The sequence below is a fragment of the Lactuca sativa genome, chromosome 3, assembly GCF_002870075.4.
Source record: "Lactuca sativa cultivar Salinas chromosome 3, Lsat_Salinas_v11, whole genome shotgun sequence".
NCBI lineage: Eukaryota > Viridiplantae > Streptophyta > Magnoliopsida > Asterales > Asteraceae > Lactuca > Lactuca sativa.
Genome location: NC_056625.2, coordinates 184,221,469 through 184,241,543, shown reverse-complemented (window position 1 = coordinate 184,241,543; position 20,075 = coordinate 184,221,469). Strand labels below are relative to the sequence as shown.

The window sequence follows — 20,075 nt, the reverse complement described above, 5'->3', positions numbered from 1 at the left end:
TTATTCAAATTTTACAAATAATTAGTTTTTCACAAGAACAAGTAATTATCTTAAAATTTGACAAACTTCATGTTTTTTTTTTCAACTTTGAAAATAAAATATTTGCATCAATATAACAGAAAACAACCCGTGGCTCTGATACCACTGTTGGGTTTTGAGCATTCTAACACTTCCTAAGTGTACATGCAACCCTAAATACCTTGGATCTATGTTTTCTCTATTATACATGCAAATAAGAACTTCCAAGGTATTATCCTAATCTAGCATATAAAACAATGAATATAGTAGGACAGAATACATACCTTTTTGGTGTAGAAAGTCTTCATGAAGCTTGAGTGCCTAGTGCCCCAAGTGTGACACCTCAAATGGAATCACAATCATCAAAACACTTAGAATGACTTGAGAGAATTCTACACTCACCAAAATCGGCTAGCCCTTTCTTCACTATCTCTAGTGGCCAATTTTTCCTCAATAATAAGATGCTTATATAGTTACACAATTAGGGTAAACTCTTAATTGTCATGGCTTTCCATTTCCTTGGATCCATGGGTACAAATACACCATGGAGCATCCATGGACCATCCTATGGGTTTAGCCCAACTTGATTATCCATGGAGCATTAGCCCACTATACAAGTATGGATGATTTACACAATCAACCCATATATTTAATTAGTCTTCTTTTGATCACTTAATTAATCCTAGATTAATTCTTGATCAATACTAATTGAATAATCTTATTATTCTTATTATTAATATACTAGAACTTATAATATATTAATAACCATAAGTGTCTTATTTCTCTCATTCAAGTGCATGATGGTATGCAACCCAAATGGACCATGCCGGGTCGGGTCAAGTCTTACCAAATATAGTTATGGACTTAGACATTAATCCAACACATACTACCTTCCACATCTATCCATACTTTCCCCTTGGTTTGCATTGGGTCACCAAAGTCGCTCCCTATCCACACATACAACTCACAATCAGATCACCCATGCTACTAATCTCATCCTAGGCTTAACCTAGGGTAATCTCCGACCCACTCTCTGCCATCAGCTACGTAAGATGCCCCTGCTGCCTCTCCTTAACTAGCTCGCAAACACCATTACATATTATTGGGACCAGATAATTCTTCGAATGAGAGGTCTCTCCCTACAACGGTTGGACTTAAACAAGAGTTGCGCAATAGGGCTAAAGCTAACATTCTGAAAATATTTAGTCCTTGCAATATGTAACTTAGCATATTCGGTTACTAGTTAGTTAGAGACAGCTCGAACTATAATAGCATAAAGCAATCAACATTCGAGCATTCAGTAACCAAAACCAAGCATATCCTAATCAGGCCATCGTATCACCGACTAATCAGTACTAGCATGCAGTTCAAAAGACACATACAGCAGGAATACAAGGCATCCTTCCCAAATCCTTAGCCCTAATTTAGCATGCAGCCCTCATACTCATACAATATGCATGCAAGGCATCCTTCCTAGATCCTTAGCCCTAATCTACCATGCAATTCTCATAATCCTTAGCCCTAGGTAATTGGGATGAACATTTACCTTTGGTAGAATTTTCCTATAATAATAGTTTCCACTCGAGCATAAAGATGGCACCTTACCAAGCTTTGTATGGACAGAAGTGTCGAACGCCGTCTTGTTGGCTTGAGGCTGGGGAAAAGCAGTTTATGGGACCGGAGTTGGTTCATCAAACTGCTGAAAAGTTGAAAATAATTAGGGAAAGAATGTTAGCAACTCAGGATCGTCAAAAGAGTTATGCTGACAAGAAGCGAAGACCGATGACTTTTGAGGTTGGGGATTCGGTTTTGCTTAAAGTCTCGCCGTGCAAGGGACTTATAAGATTTGGTAAAAGGGGAAAGTTGAGTCCAAGGTTTATTGGACCATTTAAAGTTCTTCAGGGGGTTGGGAACCAAGCTTACAAGCTCGAACTACCAGAAGAACTGAATGGAATTCATAACACTTTTCATGTGTGTTATTTGAGGAAGTTCACGGGAGAAGTTCCCGACATGATTCCACTTTCGGAGTTGAGAATCGATGAGAACAAAAGGTTGATTGAGGAACCAGAGGCAATTGTTGACCGAAAGACTAAGAAATTGCGATGCAAGATGGTTGGGTTAGTGCTTGTCCGATGGAAACACACGAATGGGCCGAATCTCACCTGGGAGACGGAGAGTGACATTCCGCATTTGTTTGTTGATGTGTGATTCTGGGGACGCAACCATTCTAAGGTGGAGAGGATTGTAACGCCTGTGTTTTCGGGCTTGCCATTTTTTAGCAATGTAATAGTCTAGGTTAACCTTTGTAACCCGTTGTGAAATAATAGAAGTGTATTATTTGAGTAGTATGTGTTTTGTGCTTAATTGCTTAATTATGTGGTTTGATTAATTAAGAATAAAAGTAAGCGTCAAAATTTAAGTGTAAAATAAACTTAATATCTTTGGATAATGTTGTAGTAGTTGAAACGAGGTTTCCGAATATATATAGAACGCCCAAATCTGACTTCGTATGAGGAAGTTATGATTTATCGAAGTTTCGACTTTGCGGTATGCAGCCTGAAATACTCGATTTGAGATCGAGCGGTTTTTAGCCGAAGCATTCTAAACGAGGATCGAAGGTCTCGTTGTTGGTATCGAAGCGATAAAAAGTTAGGCGAGAACGGACGTCAAACGAAGAAGTTATGAATTTATAACGAAGTTTTTCTGTCACGGCCTATTAAAAATAAATAATAAAAATAAAGTCGAAATTAGCCGACGGAGTCTAAACGAAAGTTGTAGAGCGTAGTCTCACCTTCGCGTGGATATAAAGAACGTCGAAAACGGAGTTCGTATGAAGAAGATATGAATTTCCGAAGTTTATTAAATAATTTGTATTTATTTTTAATCTTTAATTCCGGCCTTATCCGAAGGGGAGTCAGCAGTCCGATCCGAGGTACGCCCCGCGTACTCCGAAGATGTCGACACTCGCAGCAAGGGGCTTCGGATGACGAACGCCATGACGATTTCGGACCTGTACGCCCCGTGTACGTGCGAGGCTCAGCCTCTATAAAAGGCTTGCGGGGGCAGCCGAGAGTTTTGTTCATTTTCTCTCTTCTCTCTCCCGTTTTGCATCGTTTTGCGTGCCAGAATCACCCCGAAGCCCCGGTATTATTCTCGAGCCCCGAGGCAAGTCCCGAGATCCCGAAGATCTCGAGAAGTGCGGTTCCCGAGCCGAAGCTCTGCCCGCGAGAAGTTCGATTTTTGTAGAGATCTTCCAGATCTGCTGAGGATTACTACTTCTGCAAGTCGTAGTGTTGTCCGATCGTCTTCTGATCAAGTGAGTGTATACTACCTTTCATAAACACGATAATAACACAAGTATGGTTCGAGTGTATTAAGTATATTGTTGTTTATATGTGTGAGTGTGTAGTTACTTTCTTCTAATGCATGATTATGAAGTATTTTAAAAGAAATACGTGTTATGTGTAAAATTTGTTGTTATGTGTGTGAATGTATGTTCACCCTGTTCCATCTCATAGATCTGAATTGCTTTCTATGAAATACGTGTTACGTGGGTATGCCTCATCTGTTATGTGGAATATATATTGAATGAAAATGATATACAGGTTTTAAACTATGTATGAAAATATATATTTTATCTACTATATGTTGGGTAGAACATGGGTAGATAGTTGGTGTGTAATAAACAGATGAGAGGCCTCGATCTTGTTGTTGTTGTTGATCTAGTTATTCAGCGGAGTATGGATAACAACCACGGACTCTTTCTAGACAGTCCAGTTGAACGCTAGCAGGTTCATAACCTGTAGGTGTTGTGAACGATGTGTTCACCGGTGTCGGTGTACTCTATCCCCCTCATGGTTGCCTTAAGGATATCTATTGTTGAGGAAACCCCTTCGCAGTGATGTCCGTCCCGATGAAAATCCTAGATTAGGTCCCTTGAGATAGATGTTATTTTAGGGACGTAAAGTGAGGATAACAGGAATGGGTAATCGGGATAGTGATTGGTTGGTGAAATTAAATATAATTTATTTATTGTGGGTTGAAAACCCTATATGCTCACCAGGCTCCCAAGCCTGACCCACTGAGTTTTATTTGTATTACAGGTAGTGGCGCGAGGGCATAAGATGGTTGAATCATCAAGTTGTTTTGTTTACAAGTCTGTATATATATATATATATATATATATATATATATATATATATATATATATATATATATATATATTTGTTGAATGACTTGTAATGTTATCGTTTATGTTTTATGGTCTGTATCGGAACATGACATCCCGAGTTTTGATCATATAATGAAAATGCATCTCTTGATGAAATGCTTTGATAAATATTATTTTATCATGTTTTGTTTTGGGAACAAATTCCGCAACTCTTTCAAATCAAAAGGATTTACTCTGAAATTATTTAAAGGCATAAATGAAAATCGGTCTTTTCTGGCCGAGATTTTGGGGATGTCACAATATATCCTAGGTCTAGGCCCAAAAGCCTTACTCCATAGAGGGTCATGAGGCCCAACTATTTTTAGGGCCAACATCCTAAGGCACAAATACCCATTTATCCATTCTGCATGCGTACGCACAGCGTACGCTGGTCTTGACCACTTTGGGGAGGTTTACCTAGTACGTGCAGCATACCAGGGGTACGCCCAACATACTGGGCAGTTTCCTTAGAACTCCTTTTGCAGCTTAATCCATTAATTCCTAACATCCAAAACATAGATCCAGGTCCTTTTAAGACGTCCTAAACCATAAAGTTACAAACTTTATGTCTTTGTGAAAGAACCTGAACTTTCTAAACTTTCGTATTTCTGAAAGACCCAAAGTTTCATAATTCACAATATTGTTACTCCAAAACATGCGACATGCATATTCATAAAACAATATTTTACATTGATAGTTTATTTACATAGACTGGATACAAACCAACTATTAAGATTTTTACAAAGTTATATATATATATATATATATATATATATATATATATATATATATATATATATATATATTACATACATTCCCAATACATACAAAAGTTATAATATTATCTATTCTATATCTTCTACCAGTACAAAACTATACTGGATGCTTATCACCTGCAATAGTTTAAACATTGAGAGGGATAAGCGGGTGACGCTTAGTGAGTTCAATAACAGTTACAATATAACATTATGCCATGTATATATATATATATATATATATATATATATATATATCAATATAACAGAAGCAAAGAGGGTCAAGGAACAAGAAAGGCAAAATGAGTATCATATGACAGGCTTTCTATATCAACAAATAATCAGATTCACAGATTTGTAATCAATGAGACATAACAATTTCAATACTTGATATACATCAATAAGACTTCAGCCAAAGCGGCGAAAAAAATATAATTTCAGAATATCATTTTGCTAGAATACACAGGCTTTCAGCCTTGTCTTTGTATTCTGCTAATGCCAAAGTGATGCTTGTGTCATACACTTCATGGCCAAAGGCTACATACCAGTACCCAAGTGATGCTTATGTCATACACTTTGTGGTCAAAGGAATAGCCCATTATCATAATAACATAGGAAAGCACATTGAACATATAACACATAACATATAATTGTCCCTATATTAAACTCATCATGAAATAACCGAAGGAATAAATAATAATTTGGGCAGCACTTTGGCTCTAAATATGACTTTCTGTGACGAAACCGAGGATTTTAGTTGAAAACCGGCCTTACTCGGGCAGAGTTTCGACTTGAAAATATAATTTTCTCGAGAACTCCGGAGCGTCACGACTTACTTCGGGTGTCGTGAATGATACCAGGGCTTCGGGGGGTTAAAAGTGGGCCAAAAGGGGTTTTAGAGTGAAAGAAAATGAAAATTTCTAAACAAAAATACGACAGCCTCGGTTTCTATTTATAGGGCAACGAAGCTGCTGACTACGCTGGGCGTAACCCTCGTACGCGGGGCATACATGAGAGGAGTCATTTGATCAGAAGCCAAGCCTCGGACGTGTCAAGAGTGCATGATACGTGTTCGTCGGATCTAGTACGCTGGGCGTAAACCTCTACGCATGGCGTACCTCCTCAGATAAGGCTTCAAATTTTCATTTAAAAAAAAACTTCAAAAATTCATATCTTTTGCGTACGAGCTCCGTTTTTGACCTTCTTTATATCCACGTGTAGGTGAGATTATACTCTACAACTATTGTTTAGATTACGTCGGCTAATTTTGACTTTATTTTTAATATTATATTTTTAACGGGCCGGGACAGAAAAAGTCCGTTAAAAATTCATAACTTCTTCATCCGATGCTTGTTTTCGTCTGTCTTTTTACCGTTGTACCACTATTGACGAGACCTTTGATTCTCGGTTAGGTTGCGTTGGCTAAAAATCACTAGAACTTTATTTCGAGTTTTTAGCTGTCTACTGCTATACCGAAACTTAGAAAAATCATAATTTCCTCATACGAAGTCAGATTTGGACGTTCTTTTTATGAAAATTCTCGGTTTAACGAATACTACGACTTTCATTTAGATCATAAAAGGGATAAAAAGTAGTTTATTGAGAACTCACTTTTTACGTCATTCGGCGTTATACTGGTTCTGTCGCGAAACTTCAAATAGTCACAACTTCTTCGTTATGACTCGGATTTCGATGAGGTTTTCACCTAAATGTTTCTAAAGAGATTCTTTACAACTTTCAATAATAAAATTTTAATTATTTCAAATTTTATACTTTCGTTAAATTTCAATATTTGACATTAGATTGGAATCTCATAAGACTTCCAATATTTTCCAAGTGATTCTAAACATAGTTTTACTTCAATTCTAGTAAAACCTATCTGTTAGAACTCAACACTCAAAATTACATAATATTTCATAATATTATTCACTTTTAAATTTTACATAACAGGATAACTAAACGTGCATGTTACACTTTGGATGCATGGATGGGGGTTAAGACATGATTTAAGTCCTTAAACACACTTTCTGACCATCTAACACTTGCATGGTTATGGCTTAACCATCAAGGCCCAAGTTTTATGACTCTAAATGCGTCCAGGCTCTTTCCACATTCTTGCTCCTGCTTCTAACTTCTTCTTCTTCAAAACCACCAAAAATCACCTAAAAGTGCACCAAATTAGCTCACAAAGCATGCAAGAGGTTTAGGGTTCGATTTATACTCTTTAGGGACAGTGGAGGCTAAGTGAATGAGGTTTGGTATGGACTTAATGTCTTTATATCTGGTGTAAACCCTAAAATTTAGGGTTTGCAACTGGACAGGTTACGCCCAACGTACGCGAGCCTCCCCCCCCTGCGTACTTCGCGCCTCCATCATGTACGTCATGCGTACACTATGTATGCCTAACGTACTGCCTTTCACAAAGTTTCCATATTTAAACACTTAAATTACAAGTTTTACAAATATTACCCACAAATTCAAGTCATCACATTAATTGTAAGTTATTATCAAGACAATATTAGAGTATCCCAAAATCCTCGTTCATCATAAGCCGACGAATGTGTACAATCATGCCTCCACCTTTACGAAATCTACAAAAGTACCTGAAACACATTTAAGTCAACATTGTAAGCATGAAACTTAGGGAGCTCCCAAAATACCACATACACAAATAATAAACCCCTCATGGATATAGACCCTCCGACCATAACTCAACATATATACAGAATAACATAACAACATAACTCACAAAGACATAATGTATAATAACACATAAAGTAGATAAGACCCTCTGATCAGTAATACAAATAAGACCCTTCGGTCAATAATATAAATAAGACCCTTCGGTCAACAACATAAATAAGATCCTCCGGTCAACAACATAAATGAGACCCTCCGGTCAATAACACAATTAAGACCCTCCGGTGATGCATGCGTTACCACACATGTAAATATAGTGAGAGACTCGCCTCAACTGCTACGCGAGTAATCCTACACTACCGCTGCTGCCACGAATTGGTTCCCAAACTGAGTCAAACAACCCAACACCATAATCAATAACTAAGCAAGGCTAAACCCCAACACTAAGCCCAAGGATGACCCAACTAACCAGGCCCACTACTAACCTAACTCATTAGGCCCACCAAGGCCCAATACCAAAAAGGTCCACATAGGTCCATTAACGGCCTGATTTTCCAAATTGGTCCCAATCCCCATATGGGCCTTGTCCTAAGCCCAAAGCTTCTTTTTGTCCAACAATACTCCAAGATGGCCTAGAGGCACAACACCAAGTCCAAAAAAATGGCCCAAGGATACGAAACCCAAAACGAAACAAGCCCACAACAAGACTACGCGGGCGTACCTCCCCTGGTACGCTCAGTGTACACGCGACTCCTGATCGGGGAAATTATACCAATATGCGGGGCGTATTGGGACTTACACGGGGCATATTGTTCATATCCAAAAACTCTATTTTCGGCTTAACCACTTCAACCCAAGGCATCCAAACCTCAGGGAAGCTTTAGTACAAGCTCCTAACTGATAAAGTTGGCGACTTTATCAGTTTGCATGTCTTAATGGGACCCAACTTCCAAAAATAACCATTAAGACTCTCTTAAAGCATCTTAACACATGCATGAATAGATCTAAACGACCAAGTTCTCATTTTTATGAATCAAGGCAACCTAATACACTTAAAAGGACATGAGATTTACTTTGGAGTTTACCAAACTCACAAAGTTCCAATCTTGGGACATAAAACCCTAAAAATGGACCCAAAACAAGAACTAGCACAACTATGAGCAAGTTTCAAACTTGATACTTCTGGAAGATACACCAACTAGATTAGAACTCAGATCCACAAGCTAGAAGCACAAGCTATCCTTCCTTCAAGACTCCTTCTTCACCAAAAGCTTCACAAAAACACTCAAATGAGGCACAAACCCTTACACAAGCTACAGAAACGAGATTAGGGCTTGAGAGGGCTTGGAGACTGGAAATGGTGGTTGAAAATAAGGCCATCATGTTCCTTAAATAGGGACACCTCAAAATATTAGGGTTTCTTTCTGGACCTCGATGATGGAAAGCGCATGAGTACACTGTGCGTACACAAGTGTACGCCCCGCGCACCCAATTGCCACCCAATTCTCAGTAAGGACTAAACTTGACAAAACTTTAACCTTCATAACTTCTTTGTTGTTAGTCTGCTTCCAACGACCCTTATATCCACGTAAAAGGTGGCGAGAAGCCCTACGCTTCTAGCAACACGTCACAACCTTAAAACTCCTCGAACAAAACCCCAAACTTCATAAAAGATCTAGCTAACGCCTTCACCGATGCTCTTGGGCTCTAAAGCACAACTCGAACCCCTTTCATCACACAACTCGAACCCCTTTCATCACACAACCTACCTTATCCATATCCAAAAAGGGCCTAAACATTTCTCCTTCAAAGCCTCAAAACCTTCTCATACCCGGATTACGACCCACGAGCCTTGAATCACAAAACGATCCGAAACAGGATGTTACATTAAGCCTAAGAAGAAAACGGGAATTCTTGAAGGTAGCAAGATCATACACGTGATCCAACTCAGCCAAACCTATATCTAGACCTCTAGACCGGTTTAATTTCTCAATCCAAAACAAGACTCTCCAGACGATAGGCATGGCTTGGACGTAAGAAATTTGAGTGGCTTCAAAGAACTTGGAAATAATCTCGGGAAAAGGGGTATTTCAGACCCAAGCTAAGGGGATATCCAGGAAAGCAGACCCACGACGATGAAGCAAAATCAGGTTGGTGTTTCAGATTGAAGGGTTTGAAGACAACTTCGTTAGAGAAAGCACCAACTATTTTCAATGACTCGATATCATCTTCGTCGAAAGAACAGATCTCATCGTAGTATAAGATCCTTTGGTCGACGAAATCATCCCCAGAGGACGTGAGGATGTCCTTGTGAGATACGATCATTTTCTTGCCCATTGTTAGTGAAAGAGAAAATTAAGGAGAAGAGGAGAGAAATGTACCTTCTAAGGTAACTAAATGAAAGCTTAAAGATGCACGGATGAGTAGCCCTAATCGATTGCCTCTATTTATGCTAATGGCAAAAGCGAGAGAAAGATTGATTGGACCAGTTATGATGACTCTTTAACGGATAAAATCCTATCCGTTAGGGTTTAAAATTCAAAAAATCTTATCATATTTATTTCGTTATATTTTAAAATTATCCCTTTGAATTTTGGTAAACTAACTCCAAAATATCTTGCAAGAATAATTTGGGGCCACTTGTTAGGGCTAGGATCCTGAAACTACTATAGGATCCTCAAGTTTAAGGATCCTCAAATCTTAGGATCCTAAATATACTCTACGAATTTGACTATTATTATTATTATTATTATTTAACGATTATATATTATATTGTCTTTCTCATATGTGCAGAAATAACTAGTAAATGTCTCAACGAATAATCACAACCATGCAAAAGACCCAGAGGACCAAGTCATGCAATGACTATAAGTTGATCTCGGAGGATCCCGAAATTTTCGGGATTATTGTTATTAGCTTTACACTATATATATCACCTGTATTCATCACACAACACCCGATTTTTTGGACAGAACACTAGCACTTATACTCATACTCATTCTATTTTCTTTGTAATTATTCATTTCAATCAATAAAATCATCAATGAAGGTGATTGTTATCACCTCCCAAGGTTTTATGCCGAAGATCGTAGCAAGGATCAAAGGTTTTCCTTGTAAATGAATTGTGTTGCTTTGAGCTATATCACATACTTGTTTTATACTGAATATCATAGCCTCTCATACACTTTGGTATATTTTTGTTTGATTATTTTTTAACCAAAACAATATACATTTGGTTATGTATAGAGACGTAAACGAGCCTTGACACTAGTCAAGCCATACTCGTTTAAAGTTATAAAAGCTCGAGCTCGAGAACGAACTTGGCTCGTGAAACATATATGAAGCTCGGGATCGGCTTGTTAATGATTGTTCGTCCGTGATTCTCATTAAAATCAAGACCGGCTCGTTATTTTTCATATTTTATCAATATATAATAATATATAAAATAAAAATATATTATACAAAAGCTCATTTAAGTCTGCAAGCTTAAACGGGTGCTCAAATGCAGACTTGAGATAAGACTCGTTTATTAAATGAGTTTTATTTTAGGCCTGAATTTGGGCTCGTTATGACTAGGTTTGTTTCAAAATTTTAATGATCCGGTTCGTTTGCATCTATAGTTACGTAGTCATTATTCTATTATACGAGACCCTCGTCATGGGTGATACGATTCCAAGAGACAAAAACATATTCGATTAGCTACTTAGGATGAACCACACGGATTTCAAAATTACATAATTATTTAATAAAAATTAAATATACTAAAATAGTAGTAGTTATTCAGATTTCAAAATTTACATAACTATTTAATAAAAATTAAATATACTAAAATAGTAAAAATTAATTCTAAATTTTTACTGGAAAAATCCTACTTTACATGGGTTTACAAAGAAATCTGAGCAACAGAAGCCATGTGCCCACTTTGTTTCCGGTCAATCATCGGCCTCCCCTGGCGCTAAAAATCTTAAACCCTAAACCCTCCATCACTAAACCTCTCCAAGGTTCACCTTTACTTTCGCCATGGCTTCGGTGGCGATAACCAGAAAAAACCACCTCGTCTCTTCTCTACTCTACAGTATCCGATGCCGAAGCTCATATTTCCGTCGTCCAATCACCACCAGCCGCCTCAGCTTCACAACGTCAACTTCCACCTCCCCTTCGCCGGCAGATACAGAAATTCCCGTCTCCAGAACCAAAGTCCTTGAAGTATTCAAAGAAGAATTCGAAATTGGATCACGCCTACTCACGTTTGAAACAGGGAAGATAGCGAGGTTCGCCAATGGTGCAGTTGTATTAGGCATCGACGATACTAAAGTGCTCTCCACAGTTTGCTCATCTAAAGGCGATGGTGTCCGCGATTTTTTGCCTCTCACTGTACGTATATCTCCTTCCATCTCGATTCTATTCATTGTTTGAATTGTTTAACTTTTTGACTGAGGCTTTCATTCTAATATCTGATTTAGGTCGATTATCAAGAGAAACAGTTTGCTCAAGGAGTGATTCCAGGCACATATATGCGAAGAGAAGGTGCTCCAAAAGAGCGAGAACTTCTATGTGGTCGGCTAATTGATCGCCCTATTCGGCCACTCTTTCCAGCTGGGTTTTACCATGAGGTTCAGGTATGTCACCTGTTCGTTTTTCAACTCTTTCACCATTTGTAGCTGTTTGTCAATTGTCATACTCTCTTATTCACGTTGTTTATAGGTGATGGCTAGTGTGCTTTCTTCAGATGGGAAGCAAGATCCAGATGTAATGGCAGCTAATGCCACTTCTGCTGCACTTATGTTATCAGATATACCATGGGGTGGCCCCATTGGAATGATACGTGTAGGAAGGATTGATGGGCATCTTGTTGTAAATCCAACCGTGGATGAGGTAGTAATCTTCTTCTCATCCTCCTCACTGTTAGAAACCACTATATCCATCTTGTAAATTGCAATAAATAGCAACATACCTTTGTCTTTTACTTTATTTCTTATTTAGTCATTGGACTATAAATATCGTTATTAAAACCATTGTGCTTCTCAAAATTGATTGTTTTGGCTAAATGTTTATATTAATGACTTTTGAAAGTTGAATGATTCTTGCTATGAATTCCAAAGTTCAGTGACTTGTTATTGATTCCAATTTGCTCACTAAATATATCAAAGGGTTAAATGCAACAAAAAGCAACATTAACATACTTCTGTTTAGTTGTTTACTATAGCATCCTACTTACATTTCTTTCTATTTACAACATTGTATTTTGAAAAATCTACACCATTATAGCAATATCATCCTAATAGTTTGATAAAAATTTCAAAATACTGTTTCTTAATAAGAAAAAAAATTGCGTTTTTAAAGCACAATGCTATAAATGGTTTGATTTTTGTAAAAGTTGCAATACTGAATACCCTATATCTCATTGTTTTCTACAACGGATTTGATGCAGCTTAATCTAAGTGATCTCAACCTTGTATATGCCTGCACAAAAGACAAGACTTTGATGTTAGATGTACAAGCAAGTGAAATTTCCGAAAAAGACCTTGAAGCTGCATTTAGGTTTGCACATCCTGAGGTAAGTTATAAGTCAAAATTCATAAACCTTGGTCAATATTTTCATAAAAACCAGAAAGTACTTTTCAAGAGTCTAAATGAGGACATGAGGTAGCTTTTGATTATACATACAGGCAGTTAAATTCATCGCACCTCAGTTAAGACTCGCTGAAAAAGCAGGAAAACAGAAAAAAGAATATAAACTATCATTGGTGTCAGAAAGAACAATGAATAAAATTCGTGATTTGACTGAAACGCCCATTGAAGCTGTTTTTACAGATCCTTCTTATGGAAAGGTACATTGAGTTTATATAGTATGTCATATTTTGTGTAAGCATCTATTATTTTAATTAATTAATTTTTTTTTCTTCTTTTGATTGCTTGTAGTTTGAACGTGGAGAAGCCTTAGATAAAATTGCACAAAATGTGAAAGGTATTTTAGAGGAAGAAGGTGATGAAGAAAGCTTAAAAGTTTTATCAAAAACAGTTGATACAGTGCGAAAGCAGGTGCCTTTTTATATGCCTATCAAGTCCTACTTCTTAATGCTTTCTTCTAAACAATCTTTTTATGAGTAAATTACAGAAGTGGTCCCTGTAGTATGCGTAAAATTTCAAGTTCAGTCCAATTCTTGAAATTGTCTCAATGTCATCCTTAAGTTTCCATTCTGTTGCGGATCCGTCAAAATGTCAAATGACCATTTTACCCCTGTTTTCTCTTTTTCTTATTATTCAAAAAATGCCCCCCCCCCCCCCCCCCCCCCAACCCAACCCAACCCAGCCACATCCTATGAAATTTTATAATATCCTTTTTTTAATAACAACAATAACAGTAAGCTTAATACTAATAATACATAATAAAAAATGACAGAAGGATAAAATAGGGGTATAAAAGTCATTTCACAACGATTTAACATCCATTTAGGAGAGACTAAATCCACAATAAAATGCATACTTCAGAATTTGGATTAAACTTGCGATTTGTGCAAACCACATGGACCATTTCTGTTATTTACCCATTTTTTATTACGACAACTAAGTAGGACGTTGAATATGTAAAACGACCATTTTACCCCTGTTTTCTTCTTTTCTTTTTATTCAAAAAATGCACCCCAATCCACCCCCACCTGAAACACTCACATCCTTTGGATATAATCGGCCAATAGGGATATAAAAGTCATTTCACAACAATTTGATATCTATTTCAAACAGTATTAGTAGAGCCTAAATCCGCAGCAAAAAGTAACCCTAAAAAATTGGACTAAACTTGCAATTTTGCATACCACAAGGACCATTTCTGTAACTCACTCGTCTTTTATCACAACAACTAATAACAAAGAAATCAGTGAAAGTACATTGCTATTTTAACATTTATGCATTTAACCCAATAATTTTATCAGATTATACGCAAAAGGATCATTACAGAAGGGTTTAGGCTGGATGGAAGGCGTCTGGATGAGGTCAGGCCTTTGTATTGTGAAGCTGGCAGTTTACCTGGATTGCATGGTTCAGCTTTATTTTCACGTGGAGATACACAGGTAGGTTATTAAACAAATTTATAATATTATAATTTCATTTATGTAGAAATAAAATATAATTTTTTTTTAAAGGTTTTATGTACAGTTACCCTTGGTGCCCCTGGGGACGCACAACGTTTGGATTCAATTGTGGGCCCCCCAACAAAACGGTTTATGCTTCACTACAGTTTTCCACCTTTCTGTATTAATGAAGTTGGGAAACGAACTGGATTAAATCGTCGTGAAGTTGGACATGGTGAGTTATTATTGTTAAGAAATAGCAATGTACTTAATAGCATCCTACTTTCATTTTCTTTTCATTACCAACATGTCACCTCCAAAAAAAAAATCTTATTTAGATGGAAAATGACATAAAAGCCCTTAAGTTTGGTAGAAATGTGTGGATTTACCCTTTTGTGTATTTTAGGTTCATCAAAGCCGCGGAGGTTTGCAACTTTTTCCAAACATAAGGGCTTTGATGAACCTAAATTACGCAAAAGGGTAAAATTGGAAAAAAAAAAAGTTGCGACGCTCTGGCTTTAATGAATGTAAATATGTAGAAGGGTAAATCCGCATATTTTTTGTAAAACTTAAGGGCTTTTATGTTATTTGCTCTAATTTAGACATTGTATGTTGAAAAATCCACTTAATTATATCGTTGTACTTTCAATTATTTTTGTTATGGTTAATCTAATAAAAGACCTTATATTTTGTGTTTTTTTTTTTTGGATTAAACCTCATTTTTTTATTTTTTTTCATGAAAAATACCTTATATTTTTTCATTTTTACAAAAAAAAACCCCTCAACTTTATCTTTTCTTTTCCGAAAAAACCCCTCAACCTTCTAAATGTTTCCAAATAAACCCTCAACTTTTTTAGTTTTTCCTGAAGAAATCCTCACATTTTACAACTTTTTTTTGGCGAAAAATGACAAAGAGCCAAATCGGAAAAATTGAAAAAAAAAATTATCATGAAAAAAATAAAGTGAAGGTTTAATCCAGAAAAAAACACAAAATATAAGGTCTTTTCTTATTGAGGACATTGTACTTTGAAATAGATGTTTTTTTAATGTATCTTTCATGAGTGATATAATATTTTCAACAACTTTAAAAATCTCTCCTAACAAAACAATTAATTATGTTAAAGAACTAAATAGAATTATATACTTTGGAATCTTTTTTTGTAGGCACTCTAGCTGAAAAGGCTCTTGTTGCTGTATTGCCTCCTGAACGTGACTTTCCATATACTGTTCGTATCAATTCTGAAGTCATGAGCTCTGATGGTTCAACATCAATGGCAACTGTCTGTGGAGGTATGTACGTAATTTTATTTCCACCTGAGGGTAAAAATGTCATTTTCACTTTATTGATGATGCAGGTAGTATGGCTTTAATGGATGCTGGCATCCCTTTACAGGAACATGTTGCAGGGCTTTCAGTAGGCCTTGTTACTGAAGTTGATTCATCAACTGGCACTGTTAATGAGTATCGTATACTAACTGATATTTTGGTCAGTGTTCTTTTTTTTTTTACCAATTTATGTATTTGGTCCCTGTCCTTACTTTTTGTTTGGTTTAGACCCTGAAAAGGAATTTTCTAGCAGTTTTGATCCTTATTTTATGGTTTTGTTACGCTTTTGTTCCCTGGGAAGTCAACTATAATATTTTAATTTGATTAAGGCCAAGTTATATAAAAACCATTGTAACTTGCATTTTTTTTGGTTTAACCACTGAAACTTTATACTATTTTTTTTTAGACACTGTTTTTTACATTAGTCAGTTGCAAATGACAAATAGAATAGTACTTTTTAGGTGGAAAATGTTTATTTATTTATTTTTTTAAATCGAACTTTTGATGGTTAACTTGAAAAGAAAATTTTCTTCAAGTGGTTAAACCAAACAATTTTCAAACTCTCATGGTTTTTATAGAATTCAAAGTTTTATGTAGTGGTTTTTCTGAAAATAAAAGCAAACTCTCAATAGTTAAAATAGGAAAAAAAATTATTTCAGTGGTTAAACACAAAAAAATCCAAACTACAGTGGTTTTTATGGAATTTTCCCTTTGCTTCAATTACAAAATGTGGTCCTTATAGTATACTCAAAATGACAGGTTTAGTCCAAATTTCGTTTGGGTTAAAATTCTGTCCCTGTGGTCTCATTTTGTTTCACTTTTGGTCCCTATGTTATACTTAAATTGACATGTTTAGTCCAAGTTCCATTTTTTTCAAAATTTTTCCACATGGTTTCATCTTGTTCATTACATATAACTACTCAGCTGTTACTTTGTTTAAAATGACCATTTTGCCCTTGTACTAAACCCAAAAAACAGTAAACCAAAGGGACCAAATTTGTAATTTACTCTTTTTCATCTTTGTTATTGAGAACAAAACGAATCCAAATCTCTTAACAACAAAATTATCTGGTTCTCTATCTTTAGGGTCTGGAAGATCATCTTGGGGACATGGATTTTAAAATTGCAGGGACCCGAAATGGAATTACAGCAATCCAATTGGACATAAAACCCGCTGGAATTCCTCTTGATATTATCTGTGAGTCACTGGGACCCGCATATAAAGGGAGACTCCAAATCCTTGACCATATGGAACAAGAAATAAATGCAGCACGTGCTCAAGATGGAAAAAATTCTCCAAGATTAGGTATTATTATTGCTTATTCTTGTTATCAACTATTATTATAATAATTTCCATTTTAACTATTAACTAATAATATTTTGTCTTGAAGTTACCTTAAAATATAGCAACGATGATTTACGCCGATTGATTGGACCACTTGGCGCCTTGAAGATGAAAATCGAAGAAGAAACAGGTCTGCATTAGATTTAAAAAATGTTTTTTTTATAGAAAATATTATTATATATAATGAAAAGCAACACTCTTATGAGTAGTATACTTTTGTATTTTCATAATTTGGCCACAAAAGTTTCTTCTTTCACACTTTGGTCACTAATCTATTTTATTATTTAATACTTTGGCCACAAAAGTTTCTTATGTTGACAGATTTGGTCCCTATACATTGGCAATTTCTTCTCCCTTATTTTGTAGATCGGCACTTTCCACCCCTTACTTTATAGAATGACACTTTCCACCCCCTTTACATTGTAAAATGTCAGTTTTACCCCCTCAAATTTGAACAACAACAATTTCCACCCCTTCAACTTTTGTATATTGCCATGTTTACAGGTTTAGTCCCTAGACTTTCGTATGTTGGCTATAATATAATGTATTAAAAATTGGTTTGTAATTTTCTTGCAGGTGCTCGGATGTCTGTGAGTGATGGGGCCCTAACTATAGTCGCAAAGAATCAATCCGTAATGGAAAAAGTGCAAGAAAAGGTACTTGATCTTTCAAAGGGTAATTAAGTAATTTTGCATTTATTTAGGGACAAGGACAACCCATAAATGTATAATATGATCTTTGACAGGTTGATTTAATAATTGGGAGAGCAATTGAAGTAGGAGGTGTTTACAAAGGGATTATAACTTCAATAAAAGAGTATGGAGCTTTTGTAGAGTTCAATGGTGGACAACATGGCCTCTTACATGTTTCTGAATTATCTCATGAACCGGTTATCTTTTTCTTTCTTCTCTTTTTATTTATATTTTTAGACTTTAGTAATACTAATATTATTAAAAATATAAATTAAAAAAATATATTATTTCAGATATCCAAAATTTCAGATGTGATTTCAGTCGGGCAGCAACTTTCTTTAATGTGTATCGGGCAGGATCTTCGTGGCAACATAAAACTCTCTCTAAAAGCCACTTTACCTCAAAAGACCAAAAAACCCGATCCAGTCAAAACATCTTCGACACCTGTCGAGGAGGATCCGCCACGTCAGCAAGAACCCCAGAATTCCACATCGTATTCTGCCACATCACCGATTGTGATCCGAAGCGCTGTTGAGTGTGATGAGGAGGAGAAACTGTCCACTTTAGCTTCGAGTGTCAAACATAACAGCAAATTGCCACGTGTTTTGAAGACAAAATCTTCTTCTCAAAAACCCAAGAGTTTAAAGTCTTTAAGTAATGAGGATGAATTAGGTTGTGATTTGGGATCTAAAAAAACTAAAGGGGTGAAACCGTTTTTACTAACGGAAAAAAGAACGAATAGTGGTTCTAATTATACAAGCTCAGAAGAAGAAGAAGAGGAAGATGATGATAAACATAAACATATGTTTGCAAATGTAGTGGATATTTCTGATTTTTTTAAAGATAGAGAATCAAAAGTAGAGGAGACTTCAATTGATGCAAAAAAGCTGAAGCTTGGAACAAAAGTAACTGCAAAGATTGTTCAAGTACGTGCTCGTGGATTAGTATTGGATTTGGGTGGTGGAATTAATGGGATGTATCGGTTTGAGGTATTTGTCATCATCATCATCTATTAGTTGCAAGAAATAACATCCTACTTTCATTTAGTTATATTCTTATAAGAGCAATCCATAATAGGATTTCTTATAATACAAGTTCTCTTTCGAATCAAAAAGCTCTTGAAAAATAAAAAAACTATTGGAGGAGCTTTTTCGAGAAGCTTGCTAATTAGCAAGCTCTTTTAAGTAACGTGGTGGGACCCATAATTCATTTAGGAGCTTTTATAATACAAGTTTTCTTTCAAATCAAAAAGCTCTTGAAAAATAAAAAAAAAATTAGTGGAGTAGCTTTTCCGAGAAGCTTGCTAATTAGCAAGCTATTTTTTTGAGGTCTTTTAAGTGATGTGGTGGGACCCATAGTTTTTGCTTTGAAAAATCTATAATTGGGTAATTTTTTTTCTATTTTTTCAGTTTCCCCTTTAATTTGACTATGCAATTGTGAAATGTCTCGTTGTTTATTGGTTTCGATAAAATTATACATGTTTGTGGAGAGTGTGTAATTACGGTTTTAACCTTGATGGTTGATGTTACAGGGTGGTGGGAAGCAGGATTTTGAAGTAGGCAGTGAGGTACGAGTACAATGTACAAGCTTTAACAGCAAGGGTATTCCTGTAATGTCAATTGTGCAGGATGATTAGAGTGATGACATGAAGATTGCTTGATTTTTTTTATAGATAATTAATATTAATATTATATTATCTATAACGGGTTTTGTAGAATAGTGTATGGAGTTAAATGCAAGAGACCAAATTGTTGATCTCTAATTTTTATTTTGAAAAATTGTTACGATTTGAGGTAGAGTTTCATGGGTTCCTATGATCAATTGTTCATGATACCTTTTGTAAGTTGTCTCAATAAATTTAACTAATTCAAATATGTTTATTTGTTTACGCACCGATGTGTAAAGTATTCTTTTTAGGATTTTCTCATTGTTGACTTTTTTTTTTTTTACAAACTAATACGTTTAAATCCTTTTTATGTAGGAGGTGCTTTGTAAAACTGATTATGTTACGTTAAAATA

The 20,075-nt window shown here is 35.9% G+C and overlaps 1 protein-coding gene across 1 annotated transcript; it reads left to right on the top strand.

The window, feature by feature from the left end:
- The first annotated feature begins 11,537 nt into the window (after positions 1-11,537).
- On the top strand, positions 11,538-19,944 carry LOC111914354 (polyribonucleotide nucleotidyltransferase 2, mitochondrial). Its single transcript, XM_023910109.2, has 16 exons — positions 11,538-11,997; positions 12,087-12,242; positions 12,328-12,498; positions 13,055-13,180; positions 13,293-13,454; positions 13,546-13,665; positions 14,556-14,693; positions 14,766-14,928; positions 15,858-15,983; positions 16,049-16,179; positions 17,106-17,325; positions 17,411-17,494; positions 17,941-18,020; positions 18,110-18,253; positions 18,350-19,045; positions 19,588-19,944. Exons 1-16 carry the CDS (start codon positions 11,644-11,646, stop codon positions 19,690-19,692), a joined length of 2,976 nt encoding a protein of 991 aa, XP_023765877.1. The 5' UTR covers positions 11,538-11,643; the 3' UTR covers positions 19,693-19,944.
- The last annotated feature ends 131 nt before the right edge of the window (positions 19,945-20,075 follow it).